The 13,270-nt window shown below is 45.9% G+C and overlaps 1 protein-coding gene across 1 annotated transcript in view; it reads left to right on the top strand.

Annotated features, from left to right (window-relative positions):
- Positions 1-13,270, top strand: part of Pah (phenylalanine hydroxylase) — a 56,932-nt gene that overhangs the window by 18,830 nt on the left and 24,832 nt on the right. The window contains exon 4 of the mRNA XM_059245400.1: positions 6,094-6,212. Within this exon, the coding sequence (XP_059101383.1) occupies positions 6,094-6,212 (119 nt within the window). The remainder of the gene's footprint in view (positions 1-6,093; positions 6,213-13,270) is intronic.

The raw sequence follows: 13,270 nt of genomic DNA, 5'->3' as shown, positions 1-13,270 counted from the left end.
TTACGTATCTTATTCTCCCTCTTACCAATCTGCATTAGTACAGTGCATTTTTTAATAATTGATGGGCCAGTAATGATTTATTACTAAGAAGTAAAGTCCAGTGTTTACATTCAAAACCTGCTTTGTGTTGTAGAGCCTTGTTGGTTTTGACCGAATGCAGGGTGCTCTGTGTCTGCTACCACAGTGGCATGCAGAAATAGTCTCAGTTTCTTACACCTATCTGACTGTCTGTAGTGTCCACCCTCTATCACTTAGGACAAGAACACACTGGTACCAAACTGGCCCACAGGTATAGGTACTCAGTACAAGTAAGATAAAAGAAACAAGTCCTACTGTAAAAAAAGATGATTCTTAGTCATGAAAATGCACTTAAAATAAAGTATAAATAAAACAAAGTATTTAAAAATATTTGGCCACAAAAAGGTGACCAATGTTTGAGGAGGATAAATAGGTCCCTCCAATTTTAACAGAATACAATTTACATGTGCAAAAATATCACATTGTACCATCCAGATTCCCCCACTTCCCTTCCTCTGCCTCTGTCTCTATGTTCTGGGTATTGAGCCCATATCCTTGAGCATTATTAAGAATTGGCACAATTCTTCTATGCCAATGAAAACTAATTTAAAATTTTTATTTAAGAGGCAGAGATGCTTTCAAAATAAGACAAGATGCACTTTGTAGAACAGGCAACAGAAACATCTTCTGAAAGGCAGCTCCAGCCTCTGCCGAGGATGTCTTCTGTACCCTCTCCTGTCATAGGTATGACTCACAGGAAGGCCCATCTCTGGCTTGCCCTTGCCCAGAGCGATCAGACAGGCTCAGGCCTCAGAGGAACCCTTGTAATTCCTCCTCATCAGACGTCTTCACCTCCTTCCTTTGGCCTCGCAGGCTGATGCCTGTCCTCTCCTGCTTTCAGGCCACCTGCTCCCAACAGGAACTTCAGGGCCTCAGGACAAAGGGTCTGCTGGGTCCTGGGGCCAGCTCTGCCTCTGCTTGGAGCAGGTGGAGATTGGGCCAGCTGGACTCTGGGGTCGAAAATCAAAACAATTGACAGGCAGGCAGGCGCCACTTGGAGAACTCGAAAGATGAGTGCAGGCCAGCTGGAAGACTGCAGCCCGCCCGAGCTGGAAGCCCCTAAAAGAGGTTCTTGGAGGGGATATAGAGAGGTAGTTAAGAGCCTGGCTTCTTGAACCAGGACACAGCACACTTGGTGTGACTTTGAACAAATTACTGATGCTGACAACCTCCAGCTGCATCCAGGGGAAGAAACAAGAGTCCCTGACATTATGGGGCTAATGGAATTATATCACCAGGCACTGGCAATAGAGCGGAGGTTGTTTAGGGGCTTCATAAATGCTCTATATTCTTGTCACTATTATCATTGTTATAAAAGAATGACACAATCACAGGAGCCACAATCCAGCTTGCATGCAAACTTTTCTCGTAGATTCCACGAGCTGGACTGTGATCTCGGAGGGCATGCAGCCCCACAGACCCCTCGTTTTTGCATTGTGAAAATGGAGGCTGTGGCTTAAGGCAGGGAGTAAATTCTGCGTGGTAACAGGCAAGAGTATGTTAGGTACCAACTGATCTAGGTCACTGTCAGGCGCCGGAGAGAAAATACGTCAACTGCTTGTTCCTAAGTTGGGGACAAGACACCCAGGTAGACATAGAAGAGAGACTGCTGTTGTAAGGGGACAGATGCCACATCACATAACTCTCAGGACCCACCAGTGAGAGAGTAGAACAGCTAATGTTGTTTTCCTACAGAGCTATCCTGCAACAACTGCTGAGCTCCTTAGATACTGAAAGTAGCACCAACTTAATTCCTTAGGAGGCTGCTCACCTCATTGCTCAGGATGGAGGAGTGTTGGTGCTTGAAATGTGTGTGTGTGTGTGTGTGTGTGTGTGTGTGTGTGTGTGTGTGTATGTGTGTGTGGAGTCGGGGGGGGGGGCGGGGAAGAATGGAGGTGGCAGTCTTAGGCAGCAAAGAAGAAACAGCCTGTACTAACTATTTGAAACGTGTTTTGTGACCCTAACTTCTTGGAGTGGCTGGTCACTCCGAATGGCTGTTTCCACCTGGACTGAACCTATCTGTGATTCAACAGCTGCTGGGAGTATGGCAGATGTTGAGGTGACACCTGCAGGGAGAGACTGCGGCCACCGGGGCTCCAGTGGCAGGTCTGTGGAGAGGAGTCTGGGCCCGGAAGCTGGGCCTTTGAGAGGAGTGAGCCTTGCTCTGCATAGCTGCTCTTTCCTATCAGCTTCCCCAGGGGAGTGATGAGAGCAAGAAGGCCTAGGAGGAGATGGGGACCTTTGCTTCTTTCTCCAGACAAAATGCCCTTTTTAATGAGGGGCTCAGATCTCAGGGGCAAGTCTGACAGCAGGTTCAAGTGAGAGACCTGAACCCCTCAAAGCAATTAAGCTAAACCACTTTCCACTCTTGTCTCTAAACCACTCAAACAGCAGTGCGGGTGATAGAAAATGAAAGTTTCTCAGTTTCTTAATTGCTAATGTTCCCCACCCAAAACAGCTTGAGGGAAGGTTAATTACGGTGACAGGTTAAAGAAACCCTAGCCTTCTGAAATGCCTCCTGGAGAAGCCGATGGGATCTTAATAGGATTTTAATCCAGAGAGTCTTTTGAATGCTTAGTCTATTCTCCTGATGCCTTCTCTCCTGATGACCTCAAATCCTTCTTCAACTCAACATGAAAGAGCATTAATATCAGCCATCGATCCATCTACTAATCCGTTTACCTTTCCCTTTGAGTCTTCTGCATGACATTGCATTTAGCGGGGGTGTGGGGGGTGGAAAATGCCTACATGGAGACAGATTGCAGCCAGGGGAAGCAGACAGACATGGACACACTGTCTTAGGTAGTTAAAAGTTAGGGGCATTGCCTTTTGAGAGACTCGCCTCTTTGTAGATGTTTCTTAAGATTTTCTCCAAGTTGGGGTTGTTTAACAGGATATTGTGTTGAAAAACAGTGAATTCTTATTTCCACTACAAAAACTTTCTATTATATTCTGTACAAAACAGAAAGACTGACTTATATCTGTCTATCTGTCTATCTATCTATCTATCTATCTATCTATCTATCTATCTATCTATCTACCTACGTACCTATCTTCTATCTATTCATCTGTTTTCCTATCTGTCTACATATATACATAAGTATATATATGTTTATATATGTATGTGTCATCTATCTATCTATCTATCTATCTATCTATCTATCTATCTTCCATCCATTCACTTGTTTTCCCATACGTCTGTGCATATACACAAGTATATATATGTGTATATATATGTATCACCTATCACCTATCTGTCTATCTATCTATCTATCATCTATCTATCTATCTTCTATCTCTGTACTATCTGCTATTTATCTTTAGAGCTAAGGTTATTGACAGAAGACAGAAGAATCATTATTACATAAGTTTTTCTCTCTTAGCCCAGTCCCCTGTAGGCTTCTCTTTTCTTCTTCAATACTGCTCCTCTGAAGTGCCATGCTGAGTAAGACAGATGTTTTAGATTCATTTCGGATTTCTGTGGTCAGTGAGAGGATCCCTTAAAAGGCTCTGACCTTCCCCTCCCCGGACTTGGCAAATGGTGTACATGTGTGCACGCCTACTTGTTTTTAAGAGAAGAGTGTTCAAAGGAGCCATGGTTCCCAAAGTGTTAAGAGTCTTTAGAGGAAAGCCGCTTACGGCTGAGTGGTCCAGATGGTTGGAGTTCTTTACCCCACCACCTGCACCTCTATTTTTTCTATCCCTTTCTCTGTCTATCTATTCCGTTCCAGTTCTTGTCTTGTCCCCTTTCAATTGGAAACTTTCTCCCATGTCTTTTGCTTTCTCCTGTGTATGGCTTTCACAGCCATAGCTGTATATGCTCATGGTCCTAAATCTGCAGGAGACCAAATATCTTTGGATTGATGGAAACACACAGTAGCATCTCCATTTTGTCTTCATTTAAATGCTCACAGGATGTATGGATGTGGCTGTATGTCCTGAAAGCTAGGGAGACAACTCCTTTTTCTTCAGACTGCCCCTGTTGAGACAAGCTGGCTCCATCTGGGAGGATAAGCATGTTCAGGAGAAGAAAAGAAATGTGGGCACTATATGCAGAATCACTCAATGCCATTGATATTCTGCTTGTTCCCCCAATTCTGTTAATATTTCAATGGCAAAGAAAAAATCTGCACAAATACCCTGATGAGGCTGAGGTAGATGGCTAGGCCACAGAATTCAAGCTAAGGAAGACCATAGAATTATAAAATAGGCTAAAAGAAGAATTTCCCATTTGTATTCTAAATCCAGCTCTTAAAATTCTTCCTTATATTACTTGTCTTATTTAATTTTTGTGATAGCCAGAGTAAGCAGAGACCATTATTCATACTTTCAGTATAGAAGATAAGAGAGAAGTAAAGTTGGGAGGCAGAACGGTTTTATGTTCTTCATTGTTCCTGGTTAATCCCTTGTCTGTATTTGTTTGGCCAACTTGTTTGCTCTCTTTAAGCCTCACGTTGTCTCATTTGAAAAGTGAAGATATTTAGTGCTGATGTGATTGCGAGGATTATATGATATTATATGATTTTGGTAGAGGTGTCAACATGCAGGGTCCATGTTGTCAGTGAACTTATATTTGAATCTTTTAACAGGATACACATGATTCTTATGGTCGTTCAGGGCCAGAGTCTCCAGATTCATAATCTTTGTTAAATATAGGGCATTACCACATGCTGTTTGGGCTTAGACAAACGTCTGTGAAAGTTAGATGTAACAGACCAAGAACGCCTGTCTTCCGTGTGACGTGCATGGTCCCTAAGTTGCAGGGAGGAAGAAGAGGATACAAAACAATTGTAACTAAATGCCAACTTGTCATTCACTGTGGGTCAAGGGATCCAGAAAGAGCAATAATTTTAAAGTCAAGAGCTGATATTTGGTTCTCTGCTTTCTACATGGTCATTTGTCCCCTTCCAATGGGCAATCTCACCAGCCTCTTCTTCATCTGTGAAACAGAACAAAGACCTGGTCAGCCACTTCCTACAGTCCATGGACAAGATCACGTGAGATATCTCGAGGCATCTAAAGGTTTGAGTTGAACTTGCCTGAGATGAATAGAATCTTGGTTTCTGACATTTTTGGGCCTCAATAGGGAGATACCTCTGTAACCCATAACCCAACCATTATCAGGTCATTTGTTACACCAGCTTACGGAAGTAGACCCTGACCAGGGTAGTAATGCAGAGGGAATTGGTGGCAGCCTTCCCCAACACTGGGGTTGACTTTACCCATCAGTCAAGAAAACAACTTCATGTGTGGGGTGTTTTGATGGTCCTGAAAATAAGTTCCCATTTCCAAGCTTTCCTGAGCTTGGCAGTGCCACTTGACTGTGTTTGGTTGGGAAGATCAGGGGCAAGTGAGGCAGGAAGCCAGAGTCCCTCCTTCCCTCTCTGGTTCTCTTTTTCTTCCTTCTTCCATTCTTACTCCCTTGCTCGTTCCCACGTTCTCCTCCTTCCTTTCCTGCCAATTCTGACAATGCTCATTACCCAAGCGGTGTCTTTGGGGGGAGAGTTCTCATCATCTTTGACGTCTTTGCCTCATTTGATGCCCTTATCTCTTGTTCCCTAGCACTTTACGAATTACTTGAGCCTTTGTTTTTAAAACCCCACCTACTGTGATTTTCTTCCTTTTACTGCTGTCCCTTCTTGAACTTGATTTAACTTTCCCACATTTTTCTCTTTCATTCACATTTACCCTCGGACTTTCCTTCATTCATACTATTCAGGTTAGCAGCAGGAGGATACATAGACACAGTACCCAAACTAATGTGGAGTTGTTGCTGTATGCCATGATGTATGGTAATGATGGGGAGATATAATATTCCTCGGGAATATCCTTTCTGGTACACTGAGCTCAACTTTGGCTCAGCAGATAAGAGGAGAGGAAGAGGGACCAGGCAAGATCTGGCATTAGATAAGGCTTTACATGTATCCTGTTTGACCCAATAGAAGTACGTTGACCATGATTCAATTTGTGAGTGACAGGGTCACTTGGTCTCATACCTCTGTGACTTCTGAGAAGGCAGAATTGGATGTCTGGGGGATGTAGTTTGCAATGCGCCACTCTATATCCCTAAGAGACAAATAGTATCTTTGGGCCTGAGAGATGGCTCACAGTTGGATGCTGAGCATCCAAGTGGGGTGGCTCTCAGCTTCCTGTAATTCCATCTTTAAGGGGATCCAATGTCTCTGGCTTCTTCTGGCTCCAGCCCTCTAATGCACATACCTCCTCCAGTTAAAAATAAAATAAATCTCTTAAAAAAAGAGACACATGGCACCTTGGAAGGGTCAGAGGGGGAGTAGCTCCAGTTGAGGGGACGGCTGATTAGTGGGCCTTACAGATGATTTATTTATTTATCATTTCAATGTTTCATTGAAATTCCTATTCGTCACTCATTTATTTATCTGATTCTAAGAAGGTGCTCTTAATTAGTAAACAGAGACCAGATGCTTTACCCATCCCTTCATTGATGGTACTGCTCTGTCCAGGATGCAAAGGTGAATAGCTTGTCTTGTCAGTCAAGCTTTGGCTCCTTTATTCTTGCCAAGACCTTCCTGAGGGTTTTCCTTTCCCTAGACATGGACACAGAAGTTCCTCAAAAGAAGAATAAGGCCCTGCAGGTCTTCACCTGGAAGATCTGGTAGCCGTGCCCTCTCCCTGTGCAGTGGCTCCTGAGACTTACACAGTAGCTGCTTCCTTACAAGTCTGGAGGCCATGTCTCAGAGAAGACGTGGCGGAGCCCGGAGTTAGGGTGGAAGCACCATTCTGTGCTGGGCCCCGAAATTGGAGGATTTATTACTCTTCCTGAGACAGAATGGCCACAATCCTGGGTGCCTTGTTGCCTCAGCCCTGGGGCTGGTGAATGTCTGATGCAAAGTTTGAGCTAGATTGTGATTTGTCTGCCTTGAACTACTGTGGATTGAATGGGCTTGTGCTGACCCACCAGGCAGGAAGTAGGCTTGCCTGTGGGGCCTTGCCTTTGGGAGCACTCTGGAGCCAGTGGTCCCTTGGTGTCTGGGTAGAACAGTTGACCCCGAATTAATGGGACACGACGTGGGTGTCCACGGCCTGCTCTCCAGCAGGCTGCTTCCTTTGGAGCCAAATCAATATTTATTAATGATCTGCACCCCCGCCTGGGTGCCAGTGACTTCACAGAGAGCCTCTGTTGTACCAGCAGGCTCAGTCATTCATTAACCCCAAGACCAGAGCCTGTGAAGGGGCTTGCAGAGGCTGACCTACCACCGGGGTATTTGGCAAGGTCATTAATGAGCTAATCTGATTTAACTTTTCAAAATGAAGGCCTGGGTCACTGGGGTCAGTGCCTATTCCCAGCATTGTGAGTGAGACCCGTGTGTGTGTGTGTGTGTGTGTGTGTGTGTGTGTGTGTGTGTGTGTGTGTCTCGAGGGTAAGGCGCTGCAACCCTATTGAAGAGGAGACAGCGTGTGGAGGAGATGGTAGGTGTTATGAATTACCACTGATGTCCAGGAAGGCTTGGATGGAAGACAGGAAGGAATTCTTCAAGGCTCCATGGGGTCCTGCTTTAGCTCTTCAAAAGAACAAAGACAACTAGAACTTTTTGATTAAAAGTTGGTCAAGCCTATGAGGCTAGGGGTGCAAAAGTGGGCGTGGGCTCTGCCACCAGTAGCCCGAGTTACAATATTTACCTAGCCAGATGGGCACCTCCAGGCTTTGATAAGAGGTTCAAATGCAGTGACCGGTGACACAGACCTACCTGCTACAGGTTAGTTGCCTCCCATATTAAAGGAGGTGACAGATGGTGGGATTAGTTGTGTTATAAATTTTACAGATAAAAACTTTACAGGTGCTTGCCCCGCCCCCAGAATCATGGGGAGAGAGTAGCTCGCTCAGACTCACACGGTTGGTGCTCAGGTAGATACCTGCTGGCTTCCAGTCCTGGAATGGGCTCAACCTTTGTGCATAGTGTCAGGACAGATGTGTTTGGAGCTGAGTGGGACAGGCTCTCCTCTCTGGGCTCCCTGCCTCTGGCTTTGCGAGTACCCAGACTGCATGTCCTTCACACTCTGAAGAGAAAGGCAGTCCTATGTCTGAGGACACTCTTACCCCCTGTACTCAGAACCTGTCTCCCCTAGGTCTCTTCTCTCAAGACTCATCCCTGATTCCAAGGTGACAGCCTGTGAACTCTTAATTGACCTGGGTCCTTCTAGCCCACAGGACACAGGGTGCAGCCAATGGCCTTAAAAGCTATGCCTTGGAGGAGGTGGGGGCTTGAGTTCAGGTTGGGCTGGCCAGCTGCCAACAGTGAGTCCCTTTGGCCTTCTAATAGCAATGAGAATAATACTACCAAATACTTAAAAAAATCCCTTATGTATGCTAAACACTTTTGTAAGATCTCTTTATGGGCTTATACACAGTTCATCATTTTTTATCTGTGTGTGGGGGTGTGTAAATGTGAGGGCTCACACAGTGTGCAGTGTGCAAATGCCCCAGCATGAGTGTGCAGGTCAGAGGACAACCTCTGGTATTGGTTGCTTTCTTCTACTTCGGGACAAGCTCTTTGTCTCACGTCTGTGTACACCAGGCTAGCTGGCCTGGGAGCTCCTGGTGATTCTCCTGTCTCTGCCTCCCATTTTGCTGTAGCAGTGTTGGGATTACATGGGCATGGCAGACTGGCTGTACGTGGGTTCTGGGAAGGTGTTTTCTGCACTGAACCATCTCCCATCTCTGCCGGGGAGATTTTTGATCTCCTCACCAACTCTCTGAGGGACACATGATTTTTATGGTCATTTTGCAGAAGAAACTAGGCAGCCGCCGAGAGATTAGGCAGTTTGCCTAAAGTCTAAGGGTTGGGAACCAGCAGAGAAATCCTCTAATGCAAACCTGTGTTCGGAGTTCCCAGCTTCTCCAGTTTTCTAATTTGGCTGTATGTTCTGGCCAATTGCTGGATGATAACGGGGATCAAAAGTCATGAGGGGTTCCTGCACTTGGGTGGCTCCCGTGACCTTATAATTCTGCAATCTCTAGAACAGATGCTGAGCTCAAAGGCCTGGAGTTTACCAGGCTTTTGCTCTTTATATCTTAGAGTCCTTGGAATTCCTTCAAGTTCTCTGATTTATTTATTTGTGATTCGTTAGTTAATTAGCTAACTTTGCTACTAAGATGTCTGAACTGAGCCACCAGAGCTGAGACTGGCTGGCTTTGTTGCCCTCTGGTGTTGAGTCCGGAGACAGTGTGCACAGCTCTGAGTCTGGCATCTTTGCTGGAGAGGGATGCTGTAAATGGTGCCTTGAGGCCTGACACTCTAGTGACTGTGCTCCCAGGACGTAAACACAGCTGCCTTGCTGACGATGGTCAACGCATCTTCTCACGTGTCCTCTGGTCAGCCTCTCACAACATTCGACACATCTCAGAACACAAGACTCACTGAGGACCACAGCTCAAAGTAAACACAACCTGCATAGCTCACAGAAACCTCTGGTTTCCTCCCCCCACTTCTTCCATCACTACCAGAATGATTAAATCTGTCACCACAGTAAACATAGGTCAAGCCTGTCTGTGTATTGAGCATGGGACTAAGACGTGTCGTGTTGGTTGTGGAATCCAGTCCATCTAGCAACAAAGAAAGATTATTTGAATCTGTTTTGTAGGTCCAGAAGACAAAATACAGGCTCGCGTATAGTTATATAACAAAGGAAGTGGCACACTTAGTAGTTTTTCTGGAAATTTCGCTCTGCTCTTTGTGTGATGAGCCAAACAACACAGTGAATCTCTCTCTCTCTCTCTCTCTCTCTCTCTCTATATATATATATATATATATATATATATATATATATATATCTATCTCTCTCTCTCTCTCTCTCTCACACACACACACACTTTTTCCTTTCTCTCTCTCTCTCCTCTCTCCCTCCCTCACTTCTTCCCTTCTCCCTCTCTCTCCCTCCCACTCCCTCCTCTGTGTGTGTGTGTGTGTGTGTGTGTGTGTGTGTGTGTGTGTGCATGCATGTGTGAAAATATATACACTCATGCTCCATATAAAGATGTTACAGACTGCAGTGGACCTCTTATAATGAGTCCCATAAGATGATAGTGTTTAGTAATATTGTGGACATCTGAGCTTGCATAAATACTCTCTGGATCACACAGGGTAAAACTGTGCATTTCTCAGCATACATTTGGTAAGTGATGTGTGGCAATGTGTGTGTTTACAATTGAGTAATAATACTGTTCATTATGTATCGTAACTTTTCAGAGACGCATACATATTGCCCCTTCTAAGCACTTATTGTTCTTATGAAGGGGTACTCTGTAGTTGTTCTCACATTACCATTTTACAGAAGGAACACGGAGGCACACGAGGTTTAGTCCTTTAGATGGTAAGAACAGAGACGGGGTGCAAACCCAGGCAGTCTGACCCCATTCTGGATTCTTTGTCTTTCTAGACTCACTGTCCTAAGAAGAGATGGGAAATGGGTGGAGCAGGCACAGATTCTGACAGTCCCAGATCCCATTGAGCTCTGGCAGAGTAGGACTGAGTCACTAGGACCTTCAGGAACTGGAGGAATAGATGCCATTTAAAGAGAATCCTATGACTAACAAAATGGATAAGAGATAACCAGTGTTGGTAAGGGCACAGGAGAAAGAACCCCCCCGCACTGCTGAATGGACAATAAATTGGTCCAGTCTTATGGAACCCAGTATGTAGTTGCCCCTCATATCAAAATAGAACCAGCGTGTGACCCGGATGTACCACCTATGGCTATCCATCCAAAGACTATGAAGTCAGTATCCCGAAAAGCACACCAGCACTTCCTTGTTCGCTGTGGCACAATATGCACAGGTACACACAGTGGTAACTATACGAAGCAATGGATGAGTTCCTCAACTTGACTGTGGTAATCACTTCACAACGCATATGTACATCAAGTCACTACTATTAAATACAGACATGTATATGTTTGGTTAATTACAACTCAACAGAGTTGGAGCACTTCTAAAAGAAATGAATGAAACAGCACACCCACGGCTTCCATCTTCCTACTCCACGTTCTTCTTCAGGAGCTTCTAGCGCTGATGTGTATTTATGGTTTTCTTTAATTGCTTATTCTGTGCTGTCCCCGGGGAGTGTAAGTGCTCCAGGGTGGCCATCAGCGTCGTCGCCTCTGATTGCCAGGACCTGGAGTGCAGTGGATGCCCAATGTATGCTGGAATGTTGGAGGGTCTGAGTGTCTGTCCACAGGTTGAAAGGCAGTACGACAAGAAAGTTCGGCTTGTGTTTCTGCTGACACCGGTCCTGCCTGACCTGTGAGTGAGCCTCAGGCAAGAGATAAATGAGCAATAAGCAACAAGCGGTGGCCGGAACCAAGGAGATGGGGCTGTTAATGGTGCTCCACGTAGGGGGAAGAGGGACAGGTCTCATTGCCCACACCAGGGCCACTCAGAGAGGCTCTTTGGTGGCAACACTTGAAGAGACAGGTGAGGTCTCACCGGAGACCTGATCTTTCCTCGGCACTGCTGAGGCTGACTAGGAAACAGAATCCAGTGCTGACATCAGAATTTCATTATGCCAGGAAAACACTGGGGACAGTCCTGTGGGGGTCGGTCCCCGTAAATGCTGCAGCCAGCAGAGAAATGATCTGAGTGAGGCAAGAAGGGAATCCGGCTTAACCCAGCTTAGTTAGCTGATGTGGGTTCTCACTTCTAGAGCCTGGTACCGGTCAGTTTATTTTGTAGGCATTTAAGTACAGTACAGTTTTAGAAAAAACAGGCTTCCTGGTAGCAATTATGTCAATCCCATGCGTGCTATAAAGCTTAAGGCAGCGCAAGGGCCCAGGGAGGACCAGACGTGGTCTCGGTCATACAGAGACCATATCCTAGAGGTCACTAAGCTATAAAATACGTGTGACATCTTCCCTTAGGATGGGTTCTATTGATTGAGAAACAATGCTCAAGCTAAAACTCTAGGAAGGAAGGATCTGGGATAAGCAGAATAGTCTGGGGTTCGGGTGCAGCCTAACCCTACAGCTAACCCAGGTCACCAGGCTATTAGCAGAATCCACTCCCAGCCTTCTGGGTGGACAAAAAGGTGTACTCCCTTCCACTAAAGAGACAGGCCTGGGTGCTTCACATTTCTGCTTTCCCTGGTGCTTGTCTATGAGCACAGGGACCTCATGCCCTCTGCCCAGGGTGGGCAGGAAGAGTGTGTTGCTGAGTAGAGGCTCCCAAGACTCAGCAGCCTGCCACCAGGAGTTACCTTTCTAGACTTTTCTAGTGCTGCCCACCATCTGTAACACGGGGAAAAATGCTGCCTACCTCATGGTGTCATGGTGAGGCCTGGAGGAGGCAGCTTTAGGTAAGGTGCAGGGGGTGGTACCTGTCCTGTACGTGTTATCAGTACACAAGCTAAGACTGCTTCTGTTGTCACCCTACAAAGGGAGGTGTGGACAAGTGACCTGTGCTTTAAAGCCATGGGAACCCAGAGTGAGGAACTAAAGAGCCAGTCAGGCTCCAGAACCAGCTCTCTCTGTCAGGTGACCATGCCACTGTCCTTTACTTGACAGATGGTTGAGGTCAAGATCCAAGAATGAGCATGGAGGCAGCTGGATGTGAATCCTGACCCCATCATTCACCAACAGGGCATGCATGTGTGTATGTGTGCATAGGCTTTGTTCATGCGCATGTATGTGTAGGCATGTGTGTGTCTCTGTGCCTGTGCACGTGTGTATGTATATCGTCTGTGTTAAACCTGAACTCCTGAGACCCATGAAAATTTAAAACTGTGTCATATTGCGTTATCCCAGATACTAGCCAGAAGCAAAGGGATGACTTGGGGATAAGTTCCTCAGCCAAGGCTGCAAACATTTGAAAAACCTGTTCACCTGCTCTTCAAAGCCAGAGTGCTTTATGGTCACAAAAACTGTGAGCACCGCTGTGCCTGTTATACAGAGATACCAAAGAGTATTTAGAGCCACAGCAAGGGCTGGTCTGCATTGTTGGATCCACAGAGACTAGGCTCTGACTTCATTTTATGAGGGCAAGTTGGTGTAAGTCCTTGTCTCCTAGTTTTGGGGGAAAGCCTTGTCTTTAGGCGCTTGCTTAGATCTACAGAGGGCATTTCCTGAGATTGACCACTAGATGGCAGGAGTGTTCTTTCTCACCCCACTTGAGCGGGCAGGCAGCAGAACCTTACCGTGCAAAGTACCCATTATTGCCTCCTTC

Source organism: Peromyscus eremicus, chromosome 18 (genome assembly GCF_949786415.1).
Source record: "Peromyscus eremicus chromosome 18, PerEre_H2_v1, whole genome shotgun sequence".
In the NCBI taxonomy this organism is placed as follows: Eukaryota; Metazoa; Chordata; class Mammalia; order Rodentia; family Cricetidae; genus Peromyscus; species Peromyscus eremicus.
The sequence above is the reverse complement of the archived record's forward strand: the minus strand, read 5'-3'. Positions and strand labels throughout refer to the sequence as shown.